Here is a 14,584-nt window from a genome sequence, read left to right on the forward strand (position 1 = left end):
GATGACGCGTGAAAGGCGTTCAGATCGAGATCAGCGGTCTGGGCGGACAAGGATCTACCTACGGTCTGTCGAAGGGATTCTAGAAGGGGTCGATTGAACAGAGCAGACACAAAGACGAAACCTGTTCATCCTTCAGGGGGTGGCGAGTCTTTATGTCGAGAAGAAGTGTACTGTATTTCTTCGCCTCGAGGCAAAAGTACATACATGTACATCTTTGAATATCCCCTGACGATCGGTGGCCTGAAGTCATGATGCAATTGGGTCCAGGGTCCAAAAATTGGACCTTCAGATCCTTCGCGAATAATGAACTTGTATAGCGGTAGTGTAATAGCTACAACACAAGAATATTCTTTACAGAAGAACAGACCATATTCGAAGTACCTACTTTAGTAGGTACTTTGTTAGTATACCTTTTACAATCACATGATTTAGAGACTCATCTTCAATTGTGTACTTCAATCTACCAAATCCTCAATATACTAAATATAGTAGATGTACAAGTATTGTACTTCCATCACATTCTCCCAATTCCAATCTTCTGCTCTTCTCTCCCATGGTTCATTCATTTGAACGGATTACACCTTCGATAACAACCACGGAACCCCCAATACACTAGTATCTAGCGGTCCCACGACAACCAATAGCAATACAATAATTATTATCCGGAAAAGATGAAATACTGTAAAAAAGCGAATTGGTCGGCCGAAATCTCATTCGATTTTTCCTAGTCATTCATAGACATTGGTTGGTACCAGTCAATATTTCTAGGCATGCGATAATTCCACGGTTGATAATAGGCTGCAATGTTCGTGTTCAATCTGGGAAATGGAGTACCACACTCATGCAAAATTTGCTTTTTCGGCTTTGTTTACCGACGTGCGGCTGTGTTGCAGATACGGGGGTGTATTGGTCCAGTTGCATATGGGATATCTGATGCGGCTGATCCTTGCATCAAGTACAGTATGGCAATGGGAAGGGAGTGAATGTGCCTATGCGGTGCTGATTCTACTGCTTACTCTTGAAAGACAAGTGTTGGATCGGAAATTAGAGATCTAATTGGTACATAGATACATGGTCAGGCAAGAGCACAGATACCGCTCATCGCAAAAGGCTCAAGCACAAAATCATCAAGGGATGACCCCGAAGAAAGATACATCACAGAAAAAAAAAAGAAAAGTCCATCCCTCATTTCCAAGAACCCGGTTCCAGCCCAGTGTGTTTCACCCGTGAGACGTGATTAATAATTGTGTTTCGTTGTGTTTGTCTGTTTCGTTTACAATTGGATGAAAGCAGTGACAATGGCCAGAAGGGTCAAAGGTCCCAGGTAGTTGGCGGCCACATTGGCGGCAGCGTTGAAGGTCGGGCTTGCGGTAGCACTGCTACCAGTGGCCGAGCCGGAGCCGGAGCCAGATCCAGAGCCAGAGCCAGAGCCAGAGCCAGAGCCAGATCCAGTGCTGGAAGAGCCAGACTCGGAGCCGGAGCCAGTGCTAGAGCCAGTGGAGCTAGCACTGCCGGAGCCAGCAGCAGAAGAGCTAGCAGCACCGGAAGTAGCAGTGGCAGAGCCAGAGCCAGGAGTAGTCTTGCCAGCAGAGGAAGACTGAGTAGCAGTGCTCAGAGTAGTGGCGGTGTTAGAGGTGGCATCGCCAGTAGTAGTGGAATCACCAGCAGTGGTGGTCGCATCGCTGGTGCTCTCCGAGGTGGAGCTGGAGGAAGTGGTGGAAGAAGAAGTGGTGGTATCACGGGTCTGAGAGCCAGTAGAACCGCTGGGCTTGATGGAGTCGGAGGAACCAGACTTGTCAGTCCAGGTGTAAGACTCGGCGGGGTTGTCGTTCTTGACGCTGACGGACTTGATGTACATGGACCAGGGAGCACCAGAGTAATCGGTCTCACCACCGGCCCAGTCGATGGTGCCTTGGCCGTTGGAGGAATCACCACCGGCCCAGATACCAATGCGAATGTTCATAGGGGTCTGAGGGAAGCGAGAACCACCCTGCGCATCCGCGTAGTTCAGAGTGCGGACCTCATTGTTGTCAACGAACCACTTGATGTAGTTCTTCTTCCACTCAACCTTGTAGGTGTGGAATTCACCCTGGACGTTGTTCACAGCGGGCCAGGTGTCACGGTCATAGGTGGTAGTATCGCCCTTGCCGAAGTAGTTGGTCTCAACAGCGCCATTGTTGCCACCAAGGGTTTCCCAGTCAACCTCATCGAGGTCATCAGACTCGAGGACAATGGAGCTAACAATGCCGGTACCGGGAGCAGCCTTCATGGTGACCTCGACTTCACCGTAGAAGATGTAGAAGTCAGATTGGATGGTAGGAGCATCACCCTTCTTGTTGATAGTGAACTGAGCACCATTGGAGCCAGTGTCAACCTTGCCGGCAGTGGTCGTCCACTTATCCAGGCCGGAGCTCTGAGTGAAGTCGAACTGAGCAGACTTTTGGGCAAGACCCTCGTTAGGCGGGCAAGACTTCTCCATGGGGTTGCACTTGGAGTAAGTCTGCGCCGAAGCCAGGGGAGCCACAGCGGCGAGAGCCACGGAGGCGTACTTGAGGAAAGAAGGCATGATGAAAAAGTGAGTGCAACGATGCAGCAATTGCAGCGAATGTAAAGCAAAAGCGCAAGCCGAGCAGATCACAGCAAAAGAGAGGAATAGAGAGTCAAGAAGAAACGAAAGTGGAGTGGGAGGAGGGGACAGTTGGGGTTTAATAGAAGAGGAAAGCAAAGCAAATCAAAGCTGAGCAGGAGCAAGAAGTGAACCGCGGGAAGGCGCTCCACGGGACTTTGTACATTTGATAGTCACAGCCCCCCCCAAAAGGGATTATTGGATGATTTGGAAGTACTCCCGACACTCCGTGTTCACCTATTCTAGTCATAGTGGAGCAATAATGACTGGTCCCAGCCACCCGAGTGAGTCATATTATTGGTGGCTCGGTGAGGATACACCCACCAGGGGGGATCGAGTGGACCTCCTTGGTGGAGTGCTGTCGAGGACAGTGGAGCCGCCTCATGAGCTGCTGGGGTAACCCTGAGTGGGCAGATAGTGTTGCTAGTGAGACATGCGGGATAATGAAGGCTGTTCACAGAGACAAAGAAAAGTCTACAAGGTACGGAGTACAGTCAACAGCCCTTGGAAAAGCATGGGAATTGTGATGAAGTGAAACCGAGCACGGCGGACTCATCCCATCTCCTTCACCGCTTTCGGTCATTTGTCGACATTCTTCTGTCTTCATTTTGCTCATTACATCCATCATCAGTACAAAGTGTTCAATACATTACTGTACTGTATGTACTCCTTATCTCTACCATGTATGTTCATAGTAGAGTTACTGTTCTATGTACTATGTATGGAGTGGTCCTGTCTGTATGATCACCCGGGCTGATCATGTCACGGAAAATCCAGCACGCCTGCCGTGGGGCGCAACACGGCCCATCGTTCGTCAATTCAAGCGAGTGTGATCCACTCAGGCATCCACTGAGGCAATTCCGATCTCATCCTGTGGCAGTTGTGCTCGATCACAGGATGATCGTGATCAGTGGAGGTTTTTGATACAGAAAATACGGATGCCTTCCTGCGTAGGGTGAGGTACGTCCGATATCTCATTTTTCTGCACTGCGTAGCCGACGGCATACCTTTACATACATATGTTCTTACAGGATGTACGGAGTACAAACAGTTGAACTAACTCGAACTCTTGAATTAACTCAATCAGTGTTTACCGAGTGCAGGCAGTCGGTCTATACCGACTATTTCTGTCATCCCCACCGACCTATACTAAACTACTTTTTCTCGCTTCAAATTGCCTCTCGGTCCGACTAAATTAAGCCTTGCTGTCTGAGCGCATGCAACCCCAGACATGTCTAACCGATTCCAAGGTCAGCGTTAGACTAATATCGTATTCCCCGTAATCACTCTTGGGGGGGGGGGAGAGGAGGGGTGCTAAGTCCCATGCGGAGGATGGAGCATGGGTAGAGTTAATTATATTAATACCCCTTGCGGGCCGCATTGGGCTTCGGTCCATGCAGGAACAAGCTTGGATGAATGGGATGGAGATGGGGGCGGGATGGGACCGTCAGGGATGAAATGGTGGAGTAGATACAGCACACGTTACTACTCTATGTACTCTCTTCTACAATATGCTGTCCCTGACAAGTGAGATGCATACAATGTTACAGTCTTCTACTGTCTGTGAATTCATCCAGGGCACGATATCTCCTATTGTCCGTGATTGTATCGTAAGACATGTAAGACACTGTGTGAGTTGATGACTCCGATCAAAGAGTTGCCCTATCAAGTACCCGAGGTAGCACCTCTCCACTCTCCACCACTAAAACTCCACCACAGCAGGCCCATTCAACTCGATGTTGACTTTCTTTGTGACACTGCTCATGGTTGCATCAAAATGATGCTCATTCTCATCATCTCGCTCCCACTTCCATTTCTCACTTCGTTTGGATGGCTTCTCCCCCAACACTGTAACAGACTCAATCACCACACCAGCCTGATAGCCAAATTGTCCACGAATGGTCAACTTGCGAGAAGCATACTCAAACTGCACTAACGATGTATGCTCGGGATGCAATGACTCCCCGTCATCCAGATACAACTCCCCACGTGCATATCCATTCGCGTTCGGTGCAACGACTATCTCGAACCCACGACTCCGTAGCTCGGTCGTCGTCATTGCACTCTTGCTGCGCAGTGGAATCACACTTCCCCCACGAATGTGGATCGGAATATCTGTATTCTGCAGATTATCCAGTTTCACCTTTTCCTCATTCCCATGCACAACCGCCCCAGTAAACCAGTCATAAAAGAGATCATCCGGGAAATACGCTTCAACACTGGTTTGCCCTTGGTCCGTCACAGGGGAGACGAGAATCGAATCGCCATAAAAGAACTGTGCCTCATTCTCATAGGTATTTGCATCACTCGGATACAGATAGAACATCGGCTGCAGAAATGGCTCCCCTGTAACACTTTGCCGATGGAAGGCCGTATACAGGTAATCCAGCATTCGATAACGAATATCAATGATCTTCCTCGCAGCCTCAGTCACACTCTTCCACCGATAAAACTCCTGAGGGATAGAGTCGATGCTATTATGATTGCGGAAAAAGGGATAAAATCCACCGAGTAAGGCCCAGCGCGCGCAAAGCTCTTCTGTCGTGTTTCCGCCGAATCCACACACGTCTGAGCCTACCATGGGTATCTGGAAGATTGAAGCGAAGGCCAGCATTTGCGCGATTGATCGTCGGTACTTATCCCATTGGCTTAGATTATCGCCTAGCCAGTGACCGACATGTGCGCCTGCTCCGGCGAATGTGCTTCGTGTGATTACTAGTGGGCGTTTATCCGGATGACGGTTTAGCATTGCCTCGCGGGAGGCAGAGCTCATCACTGTCACGTTCCATTAGCCTGGAAATTTCTTCATTCTCAATTTGAAGATGGGGGGGGGGGGGTGCTTACTCGTTCCGTAGAGATTGTGAGTATCATACTCAACATAACCCTTTTCACCTTTGTGAACGAGATCAGTATCAATCGTCTTGTTACTGATCGATCCAGCTGCATTGGCAATCTTGTATGGTGGATTAATCAAGTCTCGATCTGGTAGACCAGCTTTTCTCCCTTTAAAACCTTCACGTCTTTTAAGACCTCGCTTAGATGCCTTGGGCGGTTGGAAATCTCCCGGGAATCCCGGGATCGGACGAGGTGGTGAGCGGGCTTCTGGAGGGGTAGGAGGTAGATTATCCTCGTCGGAATACTGCTCTGGATTCTCACATGGCCAGGGGCAAAAGTTGGAAGCTTCGTTCATGTCTATCCATAGTCCGTCGATGTCGATGCCAGTATCCTTGCTGAAGAAAGTGCTGAACTCATTGTTCCAGTAGTCTTGTGTTGCCGGGTTAAACCAGTCTGGAAAGACTGTCACGCCGGGCCAAACAGCTCCTATAAAATGTATTAGAAGATGTGGCAGGAGGTCTGTTTCGGTATTATAGTAAAAATCATACCATGGTATGGGTCCCCGTTACGATGAAGGAAAATTCCTTTCTCTCTTCCTCTCTGGAAGGCGCCGTTATCTGTCAACTTGTAAGGTACTACCCAATAGACTCTTTTCCTCTATGCTCTTTGGTTGTATCTGCTTACCGTTGACACTGACAGCTGGGTCTACCATCACGATGTAACGCTGATGATGCTGGTGCAGATGATGAGCCAGTTCCCTCATCTTCTCCAATGGGAATCGATCCGAGTCTAAAGTGAAGACTCGACGACCGTCCATATAATCGATGTCCGTCCACATGGTTTCCAGTGGAATATGAGCGTGGCTATAGTTGTAAACAGCCTCAGCAACATCATAGATATCCCGGTATCCATATCGGCAATTGTGAAACTAAATCATTAGCATCTGATAACAAAAGACAAGCTTATTTCAGAAACAGAAGGCAAATATACCCCGAAAGACCAATAACTCTGCATAGCTGGTAACCCCACAATCTCCGCATACTGCTTGCTGACCTCCTTCGGAGTCGGACCAGCCATGAAGTAGAAGTCCAAGACCCCCACCCAAGGTATTGTACTCAAGATACTGACGACCGTCATCTGTTTGATCGATCTTGATATCCATACCATTGGAATTCAAGAGAAACACGCCATGAGACCCCGAGTCTCCACGGTGATCAATGTAGACCGGATGATTTCTGTAGAGGTTCGTGAACTCTGGTACGCCGTATGCATCGCGACTCCATAGAGTACGAGTGTAGTTTTTTGTCGGCAGGCGAAGCGAGTCGATGTGTTCGCCTAACCCGTACAGATGGGGGTCATTGGGTAACCAGGTACGTAGATTCAGATACTGGGATTGGAAAATGAGGTTCGTTTCGGATGTATCGAAGAGAACTTGGTTGTTTCGCAGGATTCGGAAAGTGAATGGTTCTGCTTCGTAGTCGAAGCGGATGTTGGCATTCTCTTGGTGATGGAAGTCTTCATTCGATGGACGAGGTAGGACGGACTCGGGTACCTGGTAGACATCCTCGTCTGCGTCGTAAATCATGACATGGAGTCGATCATCTGGTACTTTTCATTAGTGGCATGGTCCACTTTTCTTGCTGAGAGGAACTCACCTGTTTGGTACTCCACAAGAAGCTTGAGGTTCTCCAGGTCCGTTCCGTACGTATCGCAGTGATCTCCTGCAAGTGTGAGATCTGCAGTCAAAGAAGGTCCCTGCTGGCTAACATTGCTTGCTGTGTATCCAGCACATTCATCATTAGAGGCCCATGGTTGTAGTGCAACTTCCGCTGCAGCTGCAGCTCCCACGAGGGAGGCCAGGAAGAGCACACCCCGCATGATGGAAAGTTTGATGGGAAACACAGCAGATGTGAAATTGAGATCTCGGATATATTTGAAAGATGGCTGGATCTGTGTAGCTTTATGTATGAAGCTAGGTTAGGTCGGCTATGATTGTGTAACTTGGAGGAGTTTGGTGAGGGAGAAGTGAAGGCAGCGAGTGACAACAGTACAGTAAGGTGTACTACATTATGAAATATGCCGGGCTATCCTGGTCACTACAAGGAAATAATGTAGATCTCGGGCTCTCCCTCTGTTTCTCCTTGAATTGCAAACAAATTCCTGCTTGGATATCTCCGTATTCCTACATATAAAAATGTTTTTATAGTTTGGTTTGCTGATCTGCAGGGCCAGTGGCTGTATAACTTGACTAGACCTCAATTTAGTATAGTATTAGCCACACAAATCTATATACATCTGGTCCATATTCTAAGCACAATGATACAGTATGACGATCTGCTGACTGTTTTGATCTGCTTACTCCAGTAAGTCCATTCTGCAGCGCTCGATATTATGTACGGTAGCCAATTATGATTAAGCATTGCAAGCTGCCAAGCCGATGTCTTTATTATGTGCGAGACTGATGCAAAAGTGAAAAAGTCAAGGGAAGAAGCGAAGAGGAAGTTACTTAGGGCTGACAAGACACGCGGGTCCTCAGCCTCCAAGGTCCCTCGAGAGATTCAAAGAGGAGTTTCTTTCTTTTCCCACTCTGAACACTTTTTACTTCTGATATTGATTGACACAAGGGAATTCATTCATGTTCTATTGCATATCTCTAAACATCATGCATAAATCATCCTGACACCAGGTATAAGCCCAAAAAGAAAACGAAACAAATAACACCTCATTCATGCTTAGATCTTCTGACCAGCGGAAGCAGCCTTGACATCCTCCTCCGAACTCATAATCTGCACCTTAATTGCCCCGGTCTTGGGGTTGGCAGCAGTCTCGAATGCCTTAAGAGCATCCTCCAGCGCGAAACGGTGGGTCACCAGCTTGTTCAGATCAATGACGCCGTTCTGTACCAGACGGATGGCTCGGGGCCAGGTGTTCGAGTAACGGTATTGATACTGCAGGTCGATCTCCTGTGTACTCAGACGCATGAAGGGAATGTTCATCTCGTTTTTACCGACACCGATAATGAACACCTTGCCGCCGAATTTCATACTCCAGATAGCGGAGTTCACACTGCTCTCCACACCGGTACACTCCAGGCAGAGCTTGGGCCGCAAAGCACCGGGCTGTGAGCCAGAACCCTTGCCATCGTTGAAAGCATCGACGATTCCGGCGGCTTGTTCCTCGGCAGATAGTCCTGGTTGGACCTTATAGGTGCGCACCTCAGGCGCAATAGTCTTGGCAAATGCAAGGCGACCCTCGTCAATATCAGTGATGACGATGGGGCATGCACCAGCAGCACGAGCACTCAACAGACTGATCAAACCAATTGGACCGGCACCAGTGATGAGAAGAGGGTCACCGAGACGCAGTCCACTGCGCTCGACAGCAGCCAGAGTAACACTGAGAGGCTCCAGGAGAGCACCGTTCTCATAACTCATGTCGCCAATCTTGTGGCACCAGATGGAAGGGTGGTTGACATATCGGCGGAGGAGACCATCGACGGGGGGAGTTGACAAGAAATCGACCTTCTCACAACCGTTGTAGCGACCAGTCAGACAGGGCTCGCAAGCGTTACAAATGATGTTGGGCTCGATGGCAACACGATCACCAGGCTTGAGGTGAGTGACATCGGAGGCGACGGCAACAATCTGACCGGCAGATTCGTGACCCAGAACATGGTCACCGGTGACAATCATCGGACCGATACAACCGGCGTGCCAAAAGTGGACATCGGAGCTAGATCAGTCTGTCAATTATGGAGCCGATGATATAGATCAGAATGGGGAATCGATATACTCACCCACAGATACCGGTGCTGCGCACCTCGACTGTGACTTCTCCCGGCTTCAAACCTTTACCACTCTGTACATCCTCGACCTTGGGAGTTGTCTCAGCAATCCAGAGATCATGGTTGGGGTTGGTGTAGACACCAATGTTGGTCTTGGTCACGGTAGTTGCGGAAGACATTATGAGATGGAGGGGGGGAGGGAATTAATGATAGAAAGAGAGAGGGGTAGAAAAGATGAAAGAGAAGAAAAGAAGAGCAGCAAGGGGGATATTAATACTTGCCGAAATTCAACTCATGTAACAACGCATTTCCCCCATGTCATACCCTCCTCCCCTCGCACGTCCGAGTCCTTTCGTGGAGAAAAAAAGTGGAGTGGAGGGGCACTTCGATTTAACCGCGCGGGGAGAGACTTACTCGTTGGCGGTCAAAAAGAGTAACTGGGCCCGCGTCGGTTAATTAGAATATTTCTGGATTTTAAAGAGTATTCAGTAGTGGATATTATATTATTTGATAGTTTCATAGTATTTAATTAGTATAGAATGGTAGTATTGTATATATTGATAGTATATGTACTACTGTTATCATAGTAACTAAATATGCAGTATGTATAAGCTTGAAATTCCACCGGAGATTTGCCCATTTAGTCCTACACTACGGAGTACAGACTGCTGGTTGATGGACTTACTCCGCCCCTAGACACCTGCAGTTTCAGGCTACTACAGCAGATTCATGGAATGCATTTATCCAGTGTATATCATAAATTCACGCTTTTAATTGTCCCGGGCGATTTCGCCGGTCTAGCCAGAAATATGCCATTCATTACTCCGTAATATGTACTCCAAATACAGTTCAAGTACGGACTGCCGTGCGGATATCGGGATACTTGGTCTCATGCTCGGCCCGAGTGACTGCTAGTAATTAACTACATGTAGTACAGTGTACTCCGTATGTAGTAACTAATCGGTTGGGTAGTAGCAATAGATAGTTATAGAATTAACCATTGGTCTCAACTAGCTTCATTGATGTAAGCTGCTCGTCTGATATTTACCCAATTGACTACTATGCTAACTACAGTACTAAGTAGCAATGAGTAGTTAACTACTCCGTACAGTACACTTCCCATGTACACTTTATGCCGCTCCTCAACCCGCCCTTCCACTTTAAATAAGCTTCTTTGGCTAAAATACTTAGCATTAATTTAATAAGCTACTACACATAACTAGCTACTATTCTTCATTTTCATCATCATACCCTATGACCAGTCCTATCTAGACACTCATGGTCCACCACTGCCACTAATCCAGGTACATCGGAAAGGATTCTATTATCATCAATCATATAATAGAAAACAAGGATGAAAATAATAATCTTTTGAAATACATATATGTAGTCCATATGATGAATTATTAAGATCACGATCGCATTAGTCACTGTTGACTCACGTGACCCTTTCCCTGAACCTCCCGAAGCCGCAGATTCTGGTTCCCGTCGTTCAAGTTGCGCCAGACTCAAATCCGCCAATTGGACCTCCCTCCGTCCTTCTACCAGCGACTATCCTGGGTGACCTGTGTTCGACTTCTCGTCTCCGCTCCTTCTCCTCTCGCAGTCCCCAAGATGCCCGCTGCCACCCGTGCTGTCCTGCGGCAATCGCAGTTCCTGACCCGTCGGTCCGTCGTCAGACACTCCTCCTCGACCTCCGAGGCCGCCAGCAAGGCCAGCCAGTCTGCCTCTTCTGCTGCCTCCAAGGCTACTGAAGGTCTTTCCAAGGCCACTGCTGCTGCCGGTCCTGCCATCTCCAATGCTGCTACTGCCCTCCGCAAGGTCGGCGGCCCTGTCGGCAAGGTCGTCTCTTTCGTCGACTGTAAGATATCACCCAACCTCCACACCCTTGACTTCGGATGAAAAAAGCTCGAGATGGTCGATCGAGATATAGGAGATCTCAATTGAAGCACAGCCAGTGTTGTCCAGCGTTTAAAGGCTAACCATCGCCGAAACAACATCCCGGGCGGATACTTCCGGCATCTCCTTGTTGACATCCGAGCGTCAACTTCTATCTCCACGGTACTCAGCTAATATGATCAATCCTTGTAGCTATGATTCCCCCAACCATCTACTACTCCCGCGTTGGTCTTGAGCTCGGCAAGCTTGTTTTCCGTGGCCAGAACATGGCTCCTCCGTAAGTTCCGCATCACCACACTACACGACTCCGCAACACCGCGCGGAATGCTCCTCAATAATCCTTCATATCTAACTTACTCTCTTTGCAGCAACATGGCCACCTTCCAATCCTACTTCCAGCCCCTTATCAACGTCGCCAAGAACCCCGCTGCCATCAAGAACCTGCCCTCCCCCCAGAACTTCCTGGCCCGCGTCCGTAACGCCAGCCCCAAGGAGATGGCCCTCGCCGGTGTCACCGCCGCCGAAGTTCTTGGTTTCTTCACTGTTGGTGAGATCATCGGTCGTTTCAACCTTGTCGGATACCGCGGCGAACCTGAACACCACCACTAAATGTGGAATCTTGTCCTTTCCATTTATTTTTCGCCTAACCACCCCCCTTTTTCCTTTGTTTCCTTCCCGCGTTTGTACTCTGTATGATAGACGATGGAATTCAAACTGTTGTCTGAGATAGAAATCATTTGCATCCTTTGAGGTTCCTTCGCAGAGCCAGTTACTCTTTGTTGCACAGGTTACAAGGTAGTTGTAGTTATATCGGATCTTCCTCCGGCGGCAGCAGCCTTCTTCTTCTTCCTCTAGTATCCCAACCACAAAAGACTACAATATGAATCTACCTCTAGTTTATGGGGCTATCTTCGCCCTTGCGATATATCATTGCTGGGTCTTCACGCCCACCTCTTTTCTCTATTTGATGTCTTCCTTGGTGTACCGTGCGCTAGATGATCTTGACAGACTTTTGATTGGTCCGGAGGCGTAATTGTGGGTCATCATCTTTTTTTTCCCTTGCGACAAAATATCGACGGCTTCCACTTCCATTGAGAATATCAACCATAATGGATGCATTCCGATTGTTGACTCGGTCGACAAATTTTAAGAAGCCTGCTGCTTCTGCTACTCCAGGTACAGATTCTGCTACTCGTCTTCCCTCCGCGGGGACTGCGACCAATCCTCAACTTTTCCGGACCGCCGAGGCCGATGAGCTCGAGTCAAAGCATGGCAAGAAAAGGAAGCGCGTGGCTGTTACTGAAGATGATGGTGCAATCGCCGCCGACTTGGACTTTTTTCATTCCACCAAGCGTTCAGTTGCTCCTGCGAGTGGATCTGCGCCCTCAAAGAATGAATCCAATAAAGCTGTTGAACAGCATGATGATTCAGATGATGAAGATACCATGGACGAAGTGGAGTGTCGTACGATTTTGAATTCTCACAAGATCAAAGTCACCGATTTGCGCGATTTGAGTGAAATTGAGCCCGCTCCTGCAGTTCCTGCGACTTCGGAGAAGGAATCTAAGAAGAAAAAGAAGAAGTCTAAGAAGGAGAAGACGCCGGAACTAAGCAAAAAAGAGCAGAAACGTGCTAGGCGCATGTATCCACAACCACTTGTTTCATTCAAAGAGCTACGATCACGATATAAGATTTCCGGACGACTTGCCAACAATGTTGCAGAGCAAGGTTTCTCCATGCCTACGGAAGTTCAACTTGGAGCTCTTCCACTTTTGCTGGGTGACTCTACGGGTTCTGCTTCGAATAATGGCCCCGAGCCGGATTTGCTTGTTGTCGCGCCCACGGGTAGTGGAAAAACACTTTCGTTCTTGATCCCTGTGATCAATAAGATTGTTCGACACCATCACTCCAACGCAGATGAACATGGAATTCTGTCTGTGGTTGTTGTTCCTACCAAGGAACTCGCTAGCCAGATTGTCAATGAAGGACGAAAATTGGTGGCGAATACCGGTGTCAAGATCACGCTGATGAAAAAGGGTATGCGGGTGGTTGAAGGAGAAGGGGATACTCCCAGTGAAGATAGCGGAGAATCTGATTCGGAAGAGGAGGACGATGAGCAAGAGGACGACAATAAGCCTAAGAAGGCTCAGAAAAACTTGCCAGTCACTAAAAGCGATATCCTGGTGACTACACCTCTACAACTGGTCAACTCACTCTCGGCCAACCAAACAAAACCTGTTGCAAGGATGCCATTAGTGCGAAGTCTAGTCCTTGACGAAGCAGATGTCCTCTTGGACCCATTATTCCGAGAGCAGACCCTCGACATCTGGCGTTCATGTGTGCACCCGGATCTCCGCGTGAGCCTCTGGTCCGCAACTATGGGCTCCAATATTGAGGAACTCACCCGATCGACCATTAAAGAACGCCTGGAAAACATTGGCCAGGACAGCAGCTCTATTCATCCGTTAGTTCGCCTGGTTGTTGGATTGAAAGACTCGGCTGTTCCCAATATCGACCACCGACTAGTCTACGCAGCAACTGAACAGGGTAAATTACTCGGTCTTCGCCAACTTCTTCACCCGACAGCAGCATCGGCTACAGATGTCCGTCTTCGACCTCCATTCCTCATCTTCACGCAAACCATTCCCCGCGCCATTGCACTGCATTCCGAATTGAAATATGACATTCCCGCGGAAGCGGGTGGTTCCTCTCGAATCGCCGTGCTACACTCTGATTTATCTGACAATCAACGATCAGATATCATGCGTGATTTCCGCAAAGGCGAGATCTGGATCTTAGTCACGACGGACGCATTGTCTCGCGGTTTAGATATCAAGGGTCTTAACGGAATTGTTAACTACGATATTCCCAACTCGGCGGCTATTTACGTCCACCGTGCTGGACGGACGGGTCGTGCTGGTCGTGAAGGCGGTATTGCGGTGACATTCTATACAAAGGAGGATATTCCCTACGTCAAAAGTATCGCCAATGTAATCGATGCCAGTGAGAAGCTCCGCGGTACAGACGGGGAGAAGTCTATCCAGAAATGGCTCCTTGAGTCTCTGCCTGATCTCAGCAAGAAGGATAAGCAGGAGCTTAAGAAACACGGTGTCAAGGCTCGACAGATTTCGAAGCACATTGGTGTTAAGGGTCAGGGTAACGAGCAGCAAGAGAGAGAGGCGCGTCGGGCAAGGATTAGTACGAAGAGTGGATTTGAGCGTCGCTTGGAAAATCGTAAGAAGGGGGCTATTGCTGCTAGTCGCAATCGCAAGGCGGCTGCAGCGGATGATGCCGTCAGTGATGATGGGAGTTGGGATGGATTTGGGAATTAGACATTCTGTATAATTGATATGCTTTCTTAGGTTGGGCATATCCAGTAACTCATAATCGATCATCAATATGATACGTGGCACATAAATCATGGCTCGTTACATTTTAAA

At 48.5% G+C, this 14,584-nt stretch overlaps 5 protein-coding genes across 5 annotated transcripts; 2 read left to right on the forward strand and 3 right to left on the reverse strand.

The window, feature by feature from the left end:
* Positions 1–1,273: 1,273 nt before the first annotated feature.
* On the reverse strand, positions 1,274–2,566 carry N7469_003093 (glycoside hydrolase family 16 protein; the record flags this gene model as incomplete). The annotated part of the gene is made up of 1 exon (XM_056642013.1): positions 1,274–2,566. One exon carries the CDS (start codon positions 2,564–2,566, stop codon positions 1,274–1,276), a length of 1,293 nt encoding a protein of 430 aa, XP_056504507.1.
* Positions 2,567–4,328: 1,762 nt separating this feature from the next.
* On the reverse strand, positions 4,329–7,339 carry agdC (putative alpha-glucosidase; the record flags this gene model as incomplete). Its single annotated transcript, XM_056642014.1, has 6 exons — positions 4,329–5,401; positions 5,471–5,947; positions 6,010–6,078; positions 6,146–6,389; positions 6,504–7,063; positions 7,117–7,339. 6 exons carry the CDS (start codon positions 7,337–7,339, stop codon positions 4,329–4,331), a joined length of 2,646 nt encoding a protein of 881 aa, XP_056504508.1.
* An 854-nt stretch (positions 7,340–8,193) lies between these two features.
* N7469_003095 (NAD(P)-dependent alcohol dehydrogenase) lies at positions 8,194–9,424 on the reverse strand (the record flags this gene model as incomplete). Its single annotated transcript, XM_056642015.1, has 2 exons — positions 8,194–9,193; positions 9,258–9,424. 2 exons carry the CDS (start codon positions 9,422–9,424, stop codon positions 8,194–8,196), a joined length of 1,167 nt encoding a protein of 388 aa, XP_056504509.1.
* A 1,435-nt stretch (positions 9,425–10,859) lies between these two features.
* N7469_003096 (F1F0 ATP synthase subunit g) lies at positions 10,860–11,753 on the forward strand (the record flags this gene model as incomplete). The annotated part of the gene is made up of 3 exons (XM_056642016.1): positions 10,860–11,106; positions 11,337–11,421; positions 11,513–11,753. The coding sequence occupies 3 exons, from the start codon at positions 10,860–10,862 to the stop codon at positions 11,751–11,753; spliced, it is 573 nt and encodes a 190-aa protein (XP_056504510.1).
* Positions 11,754–12,253: 500 nt separating this feature from the next.
* rok1 (RNA-dependent ATPase ROK1) lies at positions 12,254–14,476 on the forward strand (the record flags this gene model as incomplete). Its single annotated transcript, XM_056642017.1, has 1 exon — positions 12,254–14,476. One exon carries the CDS (start codon positions 12,254–12,256, stop codon positions 14,474–14,476), a length of 2,223 nt encoding a protein of 740 aa, XP_056504511.1.
* Between the last annotated feature and the right edge of the window lie 108 nt (positions 14,477–14,584).

Source organism: Penicillium citrinum (assembly GCF_028827155.1).
Source record: "Penicillium citrinum strain IBT 23319 chromosome Unknown utg000002l:1.0-3833315.0:1.0-3834789.0, whole genome shotgun sequence".
In the NCBI taxonomy this organism is placed as follows: Eukaryota; Fungi; Ascomycota; class Eurotiomycetes; order Eurotiales; family Aspergillaceae; genus Penicillium; species Penicillium citrinum.